General features: G+C 46.6%; 1 protein-coding gene across 4 annotated transcripts in view; it reads left to right on the top strand.

Moving 5' to 3' along the window:
• The window catches only part of DENND1A (DENN domain containing 1A), a 509451-nt gene that overhangs the window by 344702 nt on the left and 147285 nt on the right, over window positions 1-17464 (top strand). For all 4 annotated transcript variants that reach the window (XM_047069226.1, XM_047069240.1, XM_047069220.1 and 1 more), the window contains exon 13: window positions 12082-12207. In XM_047069226.1, the coding sequence (XP_046925182.1) occupies window positions 12082-12207 (126 nt within the window). The remainder of the gene's footprint in view (window positions 1-12081; window positions 12208-17464) is intronic.

Genomic DNA, 17464 nt, shown 5'->3' with positions numbered 1-17464 from the left:
TTCGTTCGTCCGTTTGTAATCCTCTGCATTTCTTTACTCTGGCTATCCAGATAATGAAGTGCGCTCCTCTAGGTCTTTGCCCTGCCTTAAAACTGCTTAATATTTGGCCGTTCCCACTAGAGAGCAGATGCTTTTCTTTGCAAGAATTGAATTTCTGTCAGCTCTTTTATGCATCATGTGTTTGGAACTGTAAGTGGATCAAGTTGTTCATCACAGCAGGGACACTGTGAAACACATCTATTATACACACTTCCCACCCCCCCCCTTCCTGTTTTTTTTCTCCCCCGAGGAGGTGGAGATGCCCAGATCCCATTGGAAGATAGCTCACTCTGTGGGGATGTATCCATGTGATCCACCATGGATCCAGCCTGGCTGCATCCCTGAGCGTGGAAATCTACATCCATCCAGCCCAGGATTGTTGCTGAGACAAATCCCGCTCTTATCTTTGTAAACACCGTGCACTTCATTAACTCCCAAATACACACCGAGTTTGGGTCACTAAATAAACCCACCGGGTTTAGCATAGCATAATGAGTGACATTTCAGTAATTGATGCCCTAGAAAATGTTAATTGTGAGTCCGCTATTTTATTTTTATGCTACAGTAGTGGCTAGGGTTGTTTTGGCTTTGGAGTGGAGTTGTACGGAAAAATAGTCACCATCTATGAGGCTCCTACTCTGTGCCAGGCACTGTGCTAGAGGCTCAGAAAATGTTGACATTTAATCTGCGTAACAGTTCTGAAACAAATGTGGTGGGGGTGGGTACTTTACCCCTTTTTTATAGATGAAGAGAAGAGGTTAAGTCACCAGCAAATAGCCAGCATCTAAAGCAGAATTTGACCCCAGACTAAATCAACACACTTTTGGGTATGGTACCTTCATGCTCAGGGTTTGCTAGACATACATTCATTCATTGGTCAATCAACGCACTGATTCATTACACGTGCATGTTACATGCTGCGGTCCTTCCATTTGAGTTGCCTCATTCTTCCTCAAGTCCAAAAGCCAGTTGGCTTTTAGCAACCAAGCACCTTTGTATCCATCCATCTAAATCTGAGCTGCTGGTGGTACTTGGAATTGTTTATTTAATTTTGCTTTTTCCATCAGAGCTCAGTGTGAATATGATCCAACTTCCCCAAGCAACGGTACTGTGTTCTTACAGTTTTCATTTTGAGAATTTCCATCCCTAGATTTAGCTTTGAACTGATGGCTAAAGATTCCCAGTCCGAGTAGTTTCGTTTGTCAACATCGCTTTGAAAGGCAGGAGTCTTGATGATGTTCCTGCTGTGATATACTCATCTTTTAGGTCTCAGATAGTGGTGGTGAGGGCAAAAGTGCCTTTTGGTACATTTTTAATAGATATCATTCAATTTGCGGGAGTCATTCTGAGACGTTCACATGTCTGACTGAAATACCGCTCATCTATAGAATTAATTATAGTTAAATGGATAGATGGCTTTTGCCCATGAAGAACGTCATTAATCTCTTGATCAACATTTTTAGTTATGATTAACTTTAGTCTTCCTGCAAATACTTCAAATTAGAACCAGGCATTAGTGTCCTGGTTCATTAAAAATAGACCAACCCCTTTATTTTTGATTTGCAGTCCATTTTGTTGTTGAAAGATGTTGGCATTTAAAAAAAAATCGGCAGAGAATATGTTGTAAAAAAAAAAAAAAAACGTATAACTTCCCTTTTGCAAGTGTGTATCTGTTTTTTCAAAGGTAACTTACATTTGTATTTTGTGCCTTGTGTTTGCAAGAGAATGGTTCTTGGTTTATTCATGTTGACAACTGAAAAGCCTTAGACCTAATTAAAAGAATTTCCACGAGCACCTTTACTGAACCATTTCATTACGCGGCACTGCACAGATTGCATTGTGAAACATGGTGATAGTTTAAATCTGACCTTTAAACCTAAACTGCCAGAAGTATGGGGGAGAAAACCCTTCTTTTAAAATACTCCCCGGATGCATGTATATATATAGGCATACTCGCATGCACATATTTGGTTAGAAATAATCCCTTTATTGAATGACCACCTAATAATATAAATACACATTTACTCAGAGCTCAGCTCTTGCTTGTAGCCTCCTTTAGCTTGGGCAGGATTTTCAGCTGCATTAATTGTGTGTGTGTGTGTGTGTGTGTGTGTGTGTGTGTGTGTGTGTGTGTGTGTTAAAGCTAAATTGTTTTATAGGGAAAACAAAGACAATTTCACTTCCTCTGAGCAAAAAAAAGGGGGGGGGGCTTTTGGAAGAAGAAGAAGAAGATTACAAATAGGTAGAAGAATGCAAAGTTGTTGCTTCTGTGTTTCAGTTTAAAATGCCAGGGTACTTAGATTAAATGCATGAGGTTGGGGGGCTGGAGGGCTCTAGTCTGTGGCGCACTATTGTTAGGCAGGTAGTGGAAATGGGCCTTTTTGTTTCAAAATTCTACTTTTTTACTCCAAGAGTGGCATTTTAAGGACTTGATAGTTCTTAAGATGCTCAACAAAGCCATTATAGCGTATAGTGAAGTAGCCATTCACATAATGAAAATTGATCCTTTTGTCTAACAAAAACTGCTTAGATTGTAAGGCTTGCCTCCAACTTTCTGACTTAATGCTCAACCAGTGAGATGTCAGGAGAGAGACAGAGGGGAGCAGCAGCCTGGGCCCCGAGGGTCATAGCCAGCTCCTGCTTGGAGCTCCACGTAACTAGCACGGTCTCCACTCCCCCATGGAGAACCAGGATCTTTGAGGGGAAAATGGGATGCAGAAGAAGCAATTAAAGCCAACTGAGGTCAAGGTACAACCATGTTCTCAAGAAAGAAACAGAAAAACAAGGAATGAGAGGAAGCAATAATGGAGATAGATTTAAGTTGGGGAAGAAATAAACCAGTATCAAGGACAAATCTAATTTGCTGGTCTTAAGAAATCCTGGCAGCAGTGAGAATCCATGAAGTTGCACAGACTTGGAGTAAGACAGACCTGGGCTTGACTTTGGTCTGGCCATGTGACATGGGGCTGTGGCTCACTTTCCTTATCTATATAGTGGGGATAACCATGCCTGTCTAGCCCAGTTGTAACGTTTTTATTTTTTTTTTAATTTTTTTTTAACGTTTATTTATTTTTGAGACAGAGAGAGACAGAGTATGAACAGGGGAGGGGCAGAGAGAGAGGGAGACACAGAATCTGAAACAGGCTCCAGGCTCTGAGCTGTCAGCACAGAGCCCAACGTGGGGCTCGAACTCACGGACTGTGAGATCATGACCTGAGCCGAAGTCGGACGCTTAACCGACCAAGCCACCCAGGCGCCCCCAGTTGTAACGTTTTTAATACAATGCTGGGTATGAAAACACCTGCCATGGTGTTTGGTACCTAGTCAGGGGCTTGATAAATACTAATTCCTCTTCCTTTCTCGTAATGAATTCCTGGTTTCAGACAGTCGGGTGGGATTGCCTTTACACATCAAGACTTTGTGCTTCAAATTTGAGGCAAGAACGAAGCCATTGGTAGATACACTGCCATTTTTCATTGCCCACGTGAAGGTAGTAGAGGGAGCCAATGTATCTGTGTCCCTGAAAATAGGAAAACAAGGCAATAGTTCCTTCTCTCCTCTCCAGACCCAGACATTGCGCGGGGGATCTTATAGCAGCCTTGATATCTAGTCTGTTCAGGAAAGGAAAAATCAATGTGGCTTGGTCCTTACAGGCCATTTAAAAAAAAATTTGTTTTTTAATGTTTATTTGTTTTTGAGAGAGAGAAACAGAGTGTGAGCAAGGGAGGAGCGGAGAGAGAGGGAGACACAGAATCTGAAGCAAGCTCCAGGCTCTGAGCTGTCAGCGCAGAGCCCGATATGGGGCTCAAACTCCTGAACCAGGAGATCATGACCTGAGCTGAAGTCAGACGCTTAACCAACTGAGCCACCCAGGAGCCCCCTTACAGGCCATTTTTAAAAGGAGAAAGAAAGTGTGATTCTAGTGCCTCTTTCCAGGTGCTGCTGGATGTCTGGGCAAAACAAAAAAATCTTTTAACTTCATTTCTTTTTTTTTTTCTTTTTTTTTTTTTTTAATGTTTATTTATTTTTGAGACAGAGAGACAGAGCACGAACAGGGGAGGGTCAGAGAGAGAGGGAGACACAGAATCTGAAACAGGCTCCAGGCTCTGAGCTGTCAGCACAGAGCCCAACGTGGGGCTTGAACTCACAGACCACAAGATCATGACCTGAGCCAAAGTCAGACGCCTAACTGACTGAGCCACCCAGGTACCCCCTTTTGACTTCATTTCTAACACTGGGCAGTTAAGGCGAGAAGTGGGGCCCCTTGCACAGGCTACCTGAGTCAGACTTTTTAAAACTCTCTGCTTGAAGTGTTGTGCCAGCCCTGAGGATGGTCATGGTTCTTGCCTTCCTAGAACGTCCAGCCTAATAGAAAAGAGACATTTATGGGATTGTTGCAACATGCACCATTTCACATTGAAGGAACGGTACAAGGAGAGTATGTGACAGGGAACCTTGGTCTACTCTGAGGGGTCAGACCCAGGAAGGGATTATATTTGAGCTGAGACCTGGAGGATGACGGGTCGTTGTTCAGTACGGGAGCCACTATTCGCGTGTGGCTATTTAAATTTTAATTGATTACAATGGAATAAAATAAAAACTTCAGTTCCTCAGTCACACCAGGTGCATTTCGAGCACTCAGTTGCAGCTACCACAGCAGACAACACAGGCAATAAATTATTGGCAGACGGGCCTATTGGACAGCGCTGGGTTGTGGGCAAGGGGGTCATGGTGTTGGGAGCACTCCGGAGGACCAGGCCCACCAGAGGTCTTGGGGTGCACGGGAGGCCAGTGTGACCGGAGTCCAGAGGGTGGACGCCATGGAGGGGATGCAGAGCCTCGAATCTGAGAGAGGCTGAGGCCAATCACCCCGGGCCTTGCAGGCCAGGCTAGGACTTTAGTCTTTATCCTCCAAGCAGTGGGGATGCTACTGAAAGATCCTAACAATCAGAAGTGCATAAAATAGACAGTGAAAGCATCCCTGCATAGTTCATGCTTGATACGTGGCGCTTTCGATTTTTGCCATATATACTGCTCAGCAACTTGTGTTTTTCCCCGTCTGGCAGTATTTTGTAGATCCCTTTTCCTGTCAGAAGTGGACAGGAGCGTCTTAGAGGGGGATAGGTGAATCGTGGGCCGTCTTTATCTCCACCTTCCTGCCTCCCGGCCCACAAGTTGCAACCGAGTAATAACAAAATAAATCCGGGGCGCCTGGGTGGGTCCGTTGATTAAGCGTCCGACTTCGGCTCAGGTCATGATCTCACAGTTCGTGAGTTCGAGCCCCGCGTTGGGTTCTGTGCTGACAGCGCGGAGCCTGGAGCCCACTTCGAGTTCTGTGTCTCCTCCTTTCTCTGCCCTTCCCCCGCTCCCACACTGTCTGTCTCTCTCTCTCTCTCTCTCTCTCTCTCTCTCTCTCTCAAAAATAAGTAAACATTAAAAAAAGTAAAATAAAATAAAAAGAAACCTGTATCTGTTGAGCGCTGATAAGTTATCTTCATTCTGGGGGGGAAGAAGGTATGTAAAAATACTGGTTATTCAGAAAGCTGAATACGAGGATGATGATATACACCACCCGAGAGCCCCTTTTGGAGTAGTAGGAAGCTGCCTGTGGCTCTTCTGGGGGAGCCTGACTACAGACAGCTCTCCTGCACTGGGTCCTGGCCATCCGCACCCGTTCCCGGCACCTCTCCAGCATGGGGCCTGCGAAGATTAGGATCAATGGAAGGAGTAAGCTACTGTGCCCTAAGAACGAGTTATTTGTTCTGACAGAGGGTGTCACAGAAAGGGGCTTTTTTTTTTTTTAATGAAAGGATTTTGTTCAAGAATAGGATAAAGAATATCCCAGGCTTAGGGGTGGTTTGGAGACCTCTGAAATTCAGTAGAAGGCAGCGTTGGAAATGGAGCTTGAGCCGAGCCCATAGAGGGCCTTGAATATTGTGCTAAGAAATTTGGACTTTGATTATGTGAGCACTATAGAGCCACCAAAAATTAAAAAATTGTTTTCAACGTTTATTTATTTTTGAGAGAGAGAGACTGAGAGCGCAAACACAGGAGAGTCAGAGAGAGAGGGAGACACAGAATCTGAAGCAGGCTCCGGGCTCCGAGCTGTCAGCACAGAACCCAACATGGGGCTCGAACCCAAGAACCACAAGATCATGACCTGAGCCGAAGTCAGAGGCTTAACCAACTGAGCCACCCAGCACCACTGGAGCCATCAAAAATTTTAGAGGAAGGGAGTGATATGATGTAGCCTCTTGTTTTAGAAAGGCAAGTTCACGCAAAGGTTGTCTTAGACCAGGGTGAAAATAGAAGGGCCACCAATTGAAAGGTGGTCGCAGTAGTCCAGGTAAAAGAGGAAGCGTGAATACCAAAGCAAATTAGGCTATCCGCTACATCCACTATCCATTTTACGCCCATTATATTGTAATCTTCACAACGTAAGTAGGTTGCAGATACGTCATTTTACAGCAAAGGAAATGGAAGCTCAGAAAGGTTAAGAAAGTAGGAAAGCCAGGTTTCTGATCTTAAAATTCGGTGAGTCAGGCTACCCTGCCACCTGAGGAGTGCATGGGGACAGAGAAGCAGGTGAAATCAAGATCTGTGAGGTAGAGCCTTCAGTGACCAGGTGAAGCAAGAACACGGTACAGGGGTGGGGGGTGGGGTGGGGTGGGAAATACTGCTTTTGTCATTGCACATGTTGCATTTACAGTGTTAAGACTGGGCTGGCTGTCCGCCTCAACTGCTTCAGCATCCGGAGGTCCGTTTTCCCTGCAGTTCTGGTTGTGTCTAAGTGGTGGCTTTCTGCAGAAGGGGAATGGGTGGGGATCTGTTTCTCCCCCAGTCCTTCCCAACTGAGACCAGGTTCTTGTAGTGATCAGTCTGCTTGAAGAATGTGATCCTAGACTTTCCTCCAAGCAGAATGGCTCAGCCCCTGGAAATGCCACTTAGGATATCAAAACATTCTTTTGCCTGTTCCTTCGTGTAGCAGCAAGGGCGGAATGGTTACACCAGCCAAGCACTGCTGGCCCTTCTGGGAACTCAGTCGAGCAGGAGCCGTGGTAGCCCCACTTCACCTTTGCGGTCCAAGCGGCCTCAGCAGGGTGTCATTAACCCTGTTTTCGGGGTCAGGGAAGGCTTTGCAGATGAGGGGACATCTGGATTCCCTCTTTTCCCTTAACCCAGGGCAATCTTTCATTTGACCATTAAGGAAAAATACCTCATTTAAATTCTTTATTATAAAAGGAACATATGCTTTTTAATAAAGGATAATCAAAACAATCAAAAGTGCATAAAACGGAAAACAAAAGCATCCCTGCATACTTAAAGTTTGATACATGGCATTTTAGATTTTTACTACATATATAAGCATATATGTATGTATATGCATATATAAATTTTTAAATGATTCATGCTGTATATATTGCTCTGCAACTTTCATTTTTCCTCCCACTTGGCAGTATTTGGTGGACATCTTTTCACATCAGTTCAACTACTATCACATACTTCTCAGCAGTTATGCAACATTTCATTGTGAGGATGTGGTATAATTTACTTCCTTGGCCCCGTTTATGGGCATCTGGATGCTCTCTCAGAGGGTGCATAGATGTTCCCCAAAAGGACAGGAAGGGACAAGACAGACCACGCTGTCTGAGTAGTCACCATGTGTATGGGCTGGAGAGTGGTGTAGGCTTCTGGATAGTAATTCACCACCCGTCCAATATACGTTAAGTGGGGCTGAGGGAAGTGAGGCCAGTTGAGCAGAGTGTCAACAACGACTCTTGCGACATTGCGATGTTTTTCTGCAGGTGGTGATGGCCAAGGGTGGGGGCGTTGAAGGATTTTGACGGAGGGATTGAAGTGACTGGATTCGTAGGTTTCTGACATTACTGGAACAGCTGTGGGTGGGTGGCACTGAGGGGACACTGGAGACCGAGAGCTCATCTAGGAAGCTACTCCACCAGTCTGGGCCAGAGAGGGTGGATGGAGCTGGATGGCACAGTGCCATGGTCATGGGCACAGAGAGGAGAGGGCGGATTTGGGACCTGTTTGGGGTGGTGGAGGATGGCAGTGGGTGAGGAAGGAGAAGTGTGGAATCTAACATCTGCCTCTGGCCCTGGAAAAGAGGAGCTGGGTGACACTGCAGTGACCAAGATGGGATGGGGGGGGGGGGGAGAAGCTGATGCATTCGATTTAGTATCCTCTTCTGTTTGTTTCTGTCTTCCTCCCGATACCTCATTAAAGGAGGAAGCCATCCTCATCAGCATTTCCATCGCCCCCAGATTATGCCCAGCGAACCCCGATGTTAATGATTTGACCAGAACCCCCGCGAGTACTCCCGGCAAGTTCAGTTTTAGATGTATGACTGTGGGTTATGTTAAGCCTTCGTCGGCCCTCGCTTTTATTTAAAGGACAAAATGCTATCACCGGTTATCAGATGCACATATGCTTGAAGTTTCCAAGTTGGAAGTGCTGACAGAAGCTTCTCCACGTTGCCGGGTGAGGAGAGGTCTTCCGAAGTCTTGGCCTAAGTGGTCACGGGGGCAGCGAGAGCCCAGGACCACTTGGCTGGTTTCAGACCAGCTGGGGCAGGCGGGAAGGCACACACTTGTATTTGCTCAGTTACAATCAGCAACGACTTCTTTGTGTAAAATGATAATGAGGCCATTAGGAGAGGCTCACCTGAAGTGCAGCGTTGTGAATCCAAGGTAATTAAACACCTCCCGAATGAAAGGGAAAGGCCGGGGAAGGTTAAGTGAGGAATAATCTGCAGCACAGGTGGCCCAAGGCCTTTGAGGAGCTAGGAGAGTGACAGTGGTGTGCACCATTTCAAAGGATGGAAATGTCACCCTCCTCCCTGGGAGAGGCAGCATTTCTGTTACTGGGAAGGTGGGAAGTGGGCCATATATATATATATATATATATATATATATATATATTTTTTTTTTTTTTTTTAACATTTTAATAAAGCATGTTTCTTTTTCACATTGCTGTTTCAAGTTGAAAGTCCGTGACAGAGTCTGCCTGGGTGCCGAGTGGCCTGCCTTGCTCTTCATGGGCTCTCACGACTGGCGCGGGGCTTATGTGTCCCAGAACAGGAGAGGTCACCATCAATGGGATATTTACTCCCAGGTGTTGAGACATACTCAGAACTCCTTCTAGAGGAAAACTGTTTTCCTTGGCCTACTTCCAAGCAGAGAGAGGGTAACCACCCCCCTCTGTGAATATTCCCATTGCTTCTGACTTCCCAGAGAAGGACATCAGCCGTAGCCCTACCTTCGCTCAGTTTACTGCTCAAACACATAGCATGCCCCATTAGCAACAGCACGGGATTTTTTTTCCCTCGGCTCGGTAAGCCCTCCATGGTGACTTACTGTGTGCCAAGCACAGTGCTCCATGACTTCGTGTGCCCTTCCAGCTCATCTTCATAGGCTCTGGCAACAGAGGATTTTTTTTATCCCTTCAGTTTCTTCAAAATTTCTGCTGTCTCCATAGCGTTATTCATAATGGCCAAAATGCGGAGACAACCCAGGTGCCCATTCCTTAGATAAATACATAGGATAGATAAGATGTGGTATGTCCGTATGGCAGAATATTATTCACCTGTGAAAGAGAATGAAGTATTGATAAGTGCTACAACATGGAGTAACCTTGTTTATAATGAGCGTGATGCGAAGTGAAGGGAGCCAGTCACAAAAGACCGCATATTGTATGATTCCGTTGATGTGAAATGTCCAGAATAGGCAAATCCATAGAGAAAGAAGGGGGATTACTGGGTACGTAGGACAGGGTGAAGGAGGGAGGTGGGGGAGACTGGTCGGGAATGAGAAGTAACTGACGGTAAGATGAGTTTCTTTTGGGGGTGATAAAAATATTTGGGGATTAGATAATAGCGATAGTTCTACAACCTTGTCATTATACTAAAAACGGCTGAACTATATACTTCAAATGAGTGCATTTTATGGTATGTAAAATATATCTTCATAAACCACTAAAAAATCCCTTATCAGAAGCTTGTTAATAAGAAATAATGTCCTAGGAGCATTTCTAAAGTCTATGTAATCTATCCCAGATCTGGGATCCTTAATATATTTAGGTTCACAGGCACCTTTAGGGATCTGAGGAAAACTGTGGAGCCTATGCCCAGAAAAATGATCATCAGTCGTTCATATTAAAATTTGTAGATGATTCATGGGCCACCTGCGTCTAATTTTTCTATTTTATTCTTGAATAATGTCAGGCCGTTACATAGTCCTACATCTAAGCCCATACACCTTCCTGAAATGTCACCTGTGTGCTTAAAAACCGTCATTAGGTTTACATTTCCCTCAAGAAGAAGGAAAAAACTCCTTAATGTACTCACAGCACCTCTGACCTCTGCCTCCCTCCCGCCCCCCCACCTCATTTTAAGCCATACTCTCCACCATTCTCTCCACGGAACCCACAGTCCTTTCTATTCACTGAACTCCTTCTCACCATCGGGTTTTTTCCCCTTGTGTTTGGTACCGTTCCTTCCCCTCTTTGCCAAGTTATACTTCCCCCTCCAGATTTCTTTCTTTCTTTTTTTTTAGAATTTTTAAAAAATGTTTATTTATTTTTGAGAGAGAGGGAGACCCAGAATCCGAAGCAGTCTCCAGCCTCTGAGCTGTCAGCACAGAGCCTGATGCGGGGCTGGAACCCACGAACTGTGAGATCGTAACCTGAGCCAAAGTCGGATGCTCAACCGACTGAGCCACCCAGGCGCCCCCACCCTCTAGATTTCTGTTCAAGCCTGATTCCCTCTAGGAAGCCTTCTTTGACCTCCTTAGTGAGCTCTGTCATACACACATCACAGTAGCAAGGTCACACGGATTGGTATTTTCCTTACTGGAATGTCAGCTTCATGAGGGCAGGGCCCATGTCTGGTCCTGCTCACCATTGACTCAAGGCTACCACATTGCCATGTTCCCGGGGTACTTTTCATATGGAACACAGTGTGAATGGTGTGCCCGGAAGTTGTGCAGTGTGGCATCCTGAGGGGGACGGAAAGCATGTTCAAAACAGACCAGGAAGCTTGATGTTGTCTCTGTCATTGGGGGCAACAGCCACCATGTTACACAGTCTTTCCCGCATTGAGGATTCACAGGGAAAAATCTCTTTTAGTTCCCACTTCCAGGAAAACGTGTTTTCATTTGTTCGGCTGGTTTGTTTGTAATACATGGATGCAAAGAATCTCACAACTCGTGTTTCTCTTTTTGCTTTGACCACGAGGAGGCCCTTAAGTCAAATTTGCAATGTAGTTAAGACCTTATAGCTTACATTTATATACTAAGTATTTCTGGTGGCTTTTCCCAGTTCCATGGCTTTCTTGTCTATTTTTTAAAATCTCTTGAGGAAATATCTACAAGCTGCTACTGTTTCTTCAGAGTATGAAGTATATAGTAATTTATATTATACATATATTTGTATACATTTGATAAACAATTTTTAATATACTTATTTAACATATAGAGTATGAGGTGTGAGATATATATTGTATGTTCTAAATAAGCCATTTATTTCTAATATATAAGTAAGTAATAATATGTAAGTAATTTGAAGAGGAAGTAGAATTGGCACCAAGATAATGTGTGTGGTTTGGGCTCAGATTCTAAGACTTTCAATTCATATTCCAATTAACCACTTCTTGGATTTGTTCCTAGACCTGTATTCTAACCTCTCTGAGACTCTTTCCCCCTTGTGAGACAGGAACACTAATCTCTTCCTTGCAAGATTGTTGACAGAATTAAATTAGAAAATTGATGTGAAAGCACTTACCTGGTAACATTGAAACTACTTAGAAAGTGGTTTTGTTTTTGTTCTTATCTGATACCCTCTAATAGGAACGACCTTCTATTCCAGTTGGAAAACCTACCCTAATACTGAATGCAATTTTGTCCTCCCAGCAGCGGCGATATGAAAGCCATCCCCCGCCCGGGGAATTGCTGGAGCTCCGTGCGTGTTGGGCTTAGCTGGCCATGCTCCCACCCTGCCCTCAACCTGTGTCTCCTCTCTCTCTGTCACCAGATCTCTTCACTGAAGAACCGGCTGAAGAAGGTCTCCACAACTACGGGGGATGGTGTGGCCAGGGCCTTCCTCAAAGCCCAGGCCGCTTTCTTTGGCAGCTACCGAAACGCTCTGAAAATTGAGCCGGTGAGTAGCTTCTTGGCATTTCCAAATCCATGTTTGGTCAGGGCTGAGAAATGTACCGCAGGGGTCACAAGAAGCCAGCTCTTCATCTGGTTGTTGAATTCACCTAGAAGAGTGCGTGCGTGCGTGCGTGTGTGTGTGTGTGAGTGGTGAGGCCAGGAGGGCACCCTCTCCTCACCCTACCTCTTGGCATAAAGAGGTCGTACTGCCCTTGTGACTGTTAAGATCCCTCCCTTCCCGGGTAGCCCCAGCTGCATGTAAATACGGTGCCCAGACCTCACACTCACCTGCTCTCACCGTGGATCCTCTCCACTTAACAAATGGGGAAACTGAGGCTCAGAGAAGCAACACGACTTGCTAACCAGTGGAGGAGCCGGATAGTCCCAAAGCCTGTGCTTTCCCTCTCTGTCCCAGTGCCCTTTTCCTTTAAAGGGGCCTCTACTCCACCCTTGAGAAAGCAAGGTGTCCTGGGGATTCACTTCTTAGGTGCGGCCAAGGTGGAGTGTGCAGAGGACTGGGAAACAGTGTTACCCGCCTCCATGGCCCTTCAGCCTTCCTGAGCCTCAGTTGCCTCATCCATGTCCCCCGCCTGCCCTGTGAGGTGAGAAGTTATTGTGGAGATCTCAAGACATCGGGTCAAACCAAAGAAAGTACCCACTGTCCCAGCTTCAGTGGGAAGCTTTCATCTAATACCCCTCTACCCGGCCCACTCCTGGCCAAGGAGAACGGAGAAGTTGGCTTGGGGAGCTGGGTCACTCTGTATAGGAGAGAACGTGGAGGGCAACCTTGCCGACAGCCCTTTTCTGTCAGGAGCACAGAGTTCCCTTCATCCTGAGCCGGCGGGTGATGGCAGCCGACCCCGGTCGGAGTGGGGATGAGGGACCAGCTTAGGCTGCTCTGTCTGTCGGCCAGGCCTGTTTGTTTCTGTCTTTTGTTTTAACTTGTAGCATTTTATTGTCTTAAATGACAGCAGGTGAGTATATGTCAGACGGTACATTTCGTGTGCAAACTCTGATAGTGACTCTTGGTTATGCTTCCCCATGAGCCACAGTTATATGTTAAGATTTTTATTTTTTTTACCACTTTGATTCAGTCATGTGTCTCAGCGAGACCCAGAATAGGAGCAAACACCTGCTTTCCCTTCACCCAGGACATACTGTCCGCAAAGTGGGGGTCAGGGAGTGGCGGCCTCGTGCCACCAGCCTCCTGTTCCTTGTCTCCCGTCTCGCACTGAGGCCTCACTTGCTGAGCTGCCTCAGCCTCAGGCAGTGTCATGGTCACATAACAAAAGGGATGCACTCTCTTCGTGCTTCCTGTGAACGACTTCCTTGAGGTCCTCTAAAGCCCTTAGTTAAAGCACATTCTCTGGGTCTGCCTCCTGGTCTCCAAGCGAGGCAGCTCGCGTTCTGTGTCCTGACCTCGGGCCCAGCCAAACCAGTCACGTTTAGGGCTGATTTGAGCGCCCGTATAATTCAAGAAAAATTTGGCTGTCTTCCCATCGTTAGAAGGAGAATGGGATAACTGGCCCGGTCCTTCCCCTGTGTTGCTGGGAACTAACAGACGTGCGGTGTCTCCACTTTTAAAACGATCTCGTTATCGTCGTGTATGTGTCGAGAATCCGAAGGCTGTTGGATCTTGGTAGGCATTGCTGGATATATGATCTGGGCACAAGTTGCTCCTCAGAAGAAGTTTATGGTTGTACTTTGCACTTGGCTCTAAAAGGCATTGGGTTTAAGGACGGAAGCCCTGGAGTTCAAAGCCTGGCTGTGTACTTCCAAGCGGTATGACCTTGAACAAGCCACTTAATCTCTTTAAACTTCAGTGTCTTCACCTGTGAAATGAGGATTAGGATACCTATCATTCTGCATCCCCAGATGGTTATAAGGATCAAATAAGCCATAAAACGTTTCATATGGAAGGTGAAACTTGACCTGGGTCTGATGGTTTAGGTTTGGAAAAAGAAAGAGCCTCCGTTGGTGAGGTGGCTGTGGAGTTAACTGAGGGAGCAAAGGCTTGGAGGCAGTACCCCTCACGGCCACTTTGGGGCCGTGAGTTTGGGTAAGGAGAGGGGGCTGCAGGAGAGAGGTTGGAGCCAAATTTGACAGAGCCTGGGATGCTAGACTAGAAGTGTAAACTTCACCCCGTAGGGAATGTTAGTTTTTCAGCACAGATATGTTTGAACAGTAAATACAGGAAGCAGGACCAGGAGACCGTCAGGGGGACTCAGAAGAGAGCCCTCTGGTGGTGACACCGGGAAGAGGTACCATGAAGAAGAAATGTCTAGATGGGTCTACAAAGGTAAAAAATAAAGGGCAAAGATAAAAAATTATGGGGCAAGAAACGTCAAAATGCTTCCCAAGACTTCTGGGAGAAGATGATGATGCCCATAAGTAGAAAAAGAAAAAACATAATGCAAAGGTGTTCCCAGTAGCTGTATTTATCATGGTAAAATCATAAACAGACTAAGTGTTCCGAATAGGCAACTGGTTAAATAAATTTAAAAATATCCATCTGCTAGAATATTACATAGTCGCTAAAAGCAGCGTTTTGAGGGTAGGATAACGAGTTTGGTTGTAAACATGGTACCTTTCGTGGAGTCTCAGCTGCCATTCGATCGTAAAATGCACCCTTACTTTAGGTACCATTACGAAACAGGAAAGGGTGCTGCCGATGACAATTGGATGCCATCAGTTGTAAGACACATCCAGATTCCAGAGATGTGTATGTCTGTGTGAAGAAATCTGCGTCCTAGAATCAGTGAGATATGGCAGATTTGTCGTGCTTTCTGTCCCATTCATCTGCTCCCAAAGAGGTTTTTTTCTGGAAGGCCAGGAGGGAAGCCAGAGGGCCTAAAATTTTCTGGCCAAGAATCATCACCATGTTACCTGGATGGTTTTTGAACCATAGATTTAATTCTAGGCAGTTCCTCACATCCGAAAGATGGGATAACAACACTTTCAATGCAGGATTGTTTGGGGATTAATTAAAATATTGACTGCAAAGCACATGTGAGCCCAAGAAGGGATGACGGATAGGGAGCACTGGCCACATGGGGGTGGCGTGGGGAATGGTGCCTTGGGTGGCAGTCAGCACAGTGCTGAGAGGGAGGTTAGGATGACCTCCCCGGGGCCACTTATCTTTTAGTTGTTTCTCTGGTTATAAAAATAGCACCTGTTCTTGGTTTAAAAAAAAAAAAAGTTTAAAGTAACAGAGAACTAGAAATGAGAAAACACCCGTGATCCCATCATCTGGAATTAAGACATGTCAGCATGTTTCTACCTAGGCTTTAGGGCTTGGGGGTCCTTTTTGTGTCATTCTGATTGTTTTTTTGGTTTTTCACTTTCAGACAGTTGAGATATTCCTGGCAAGGCTGTCCAGTTCCCAGTTAATTTGGTTATGCCTTTAGTATATTGCAAGCATTTTTTAACATTATATAAAAACGCTTCTTAAACATCATTTGTAATGGTGGCACATATCTCATCAGATGACCCCAGTGGTTCTCAACCCTGGTGTGGATCAGAATCACCTGTGGGGCTCTTTAAAAAGGCAAGTGTCTGAGGTTTGTGTCGAGTTCCCACAGGCCCACCACATTATCCTAACGCTGGTTCTTTCGATCGTCGGTAACCTTTCACCATTTAAAAATTTTTTTTTTCAACGTTTTTTATTTATTTTTGGGACAGAGAGAGACAGAGCATGAACGGGGGAGGGGCAGAGAGAGAGGGAGACACAGAATCGGAAACAGGCTCCAGGCTCCGAGCCATCAGCCCAGAGCCTGACGCGGGGCTCAAACTCACGGACCGCAAGATCGTGACCTGGCTGAAGTCGGACGCTTAACCGACTGCGCCACCCAGGCGCCCCACCTTTCACCATTTTAAATCACACTGTGATGAACATCTTTATATAAATCTTCGTGCACGGGCTGAATCATTTCCTCAGGCAGAATCCCTGACGTGGATTCACTCGGTCAAAGGATCGGGGTACACTGAGGCCTTTGATACATAAGGGGAGGGGAGAAAGCTGGTGGCCAGGAGCAGGTGGTAGCCTGGAGGGGAGAGCCTCTGAGGCAGACTGCAGCACAGGGCCCAAGCAGCAGCCTTGTGTGCGGAGAACATTCCATGGCTGATGGCAGAGGAGAGCCCGCGGGACGGAGGGCACAGCCAGCCGCTGGGAGCTCCTGTGGCTTGTCTGCTATGGCCACTTTGTCGCATGCCCACGGTGACCACCACGCTGCTACCGTGTGGCGGCCTCCCACCCTGGGCCAACCCGCGTAGTCGCGGGACTTGGGTCACCGCAAAGTCACAGCGTTTGGGTTTTCTAAAACACGAGACATGACAGACTAGACTTGTGCTCCTTTCTACTCTGCTTGGCGGCCAGCTCCTGCTGTGCCCCTTGGTGCCCCTCTGGCTTTGGGAGGAGGGCGAGCCCCAGGCTGAGGGGCCCAGAGCTCACTGGAGACTTTTAACTCTTTGGCCTTTTTTTTTTTTTTTTGTCTCTCCTACTGGAAAAATTTCAAAATGCAGCTGGCTGGGGAATCTCGAGCTTCGTTTTCTTTCCCCTGCCCGGAAGGGAAGAGGGAGGCAGCCCCCTGCTGAGGCCGGCCACATGCCAGAGCTAGGCTGCTCCCGTCCATGCCTTCTGCCGTGTGCTTGTGCCCGGCCAGGAGGGCCTGTGTTGGCTCCCTGGCGGTGTCTCTTCAGGGCCCCCGTGAAGTCTTTCTCCCAAGGGTCAGAGACTGAGACACCAAGGGTGTCCAGTTAGAGCCAAGTCTACCTGCTCGGCGGCCTCCCACGAGGCTGGAGCCCGGTTCATCTCCAAGTCGGTCCACATCTGTGATGTCAACAGTTCCCTACAAATGCCCCCTTACTATCCGTTTTACAGGGCGGGGGTGGGGGTTGGGGGTGCGGGAACAAAGGCCCAGCTGGCCGGTGACTTCCTGGTGAGCAGTAGAGCCAGGAGGCAGCCTCAGGTCGGCCTGACTCCAAAACTCAGGTTCCTTCCACCACACCCTCTTGCCTGTCTTTGTTCTGGTTTCCTCATGCTCCGTGTTAACGACTCTGTCTCTGCATTTCCAGCGCCGGGCCGGGGCATGACACAGTGCAGGCATCAATGAGTATGTTCTGGAATAGCAGGTGGCAGGACGGTTGAAAGAAAGTAAGAAACAGAGAAGTGTATGAGGCCAGGATTGTGCTCAGGGTGTTCAACACAAACCCGCCGCATCCTGCCTTGTCTCTGAGGCTTTGGAGGTTGGTGCTACCTGGCA

This window comes from Lynx rufus, unplaced genomic scaffold, assembly GCF_022079265.1.
Source record: "Lynx rufus isolate CCGP_SWC_20201006 ecotype Redwood Valley unplaced genomic scaffold, mLynRuf1.p SCAF_10, whole genome shotgun sequence".
Lineage (NCBI taxonomy): Eukaryota > Metazoa > Chordata > Mammalia > Carnivora > Felidae > Lynx > Lynx rufus.
The sequence above is the reverse complement of the archived record's forward strand: the minus strand, read 5'-3'. Positions and strand labels throughout refer to the sequence as shown.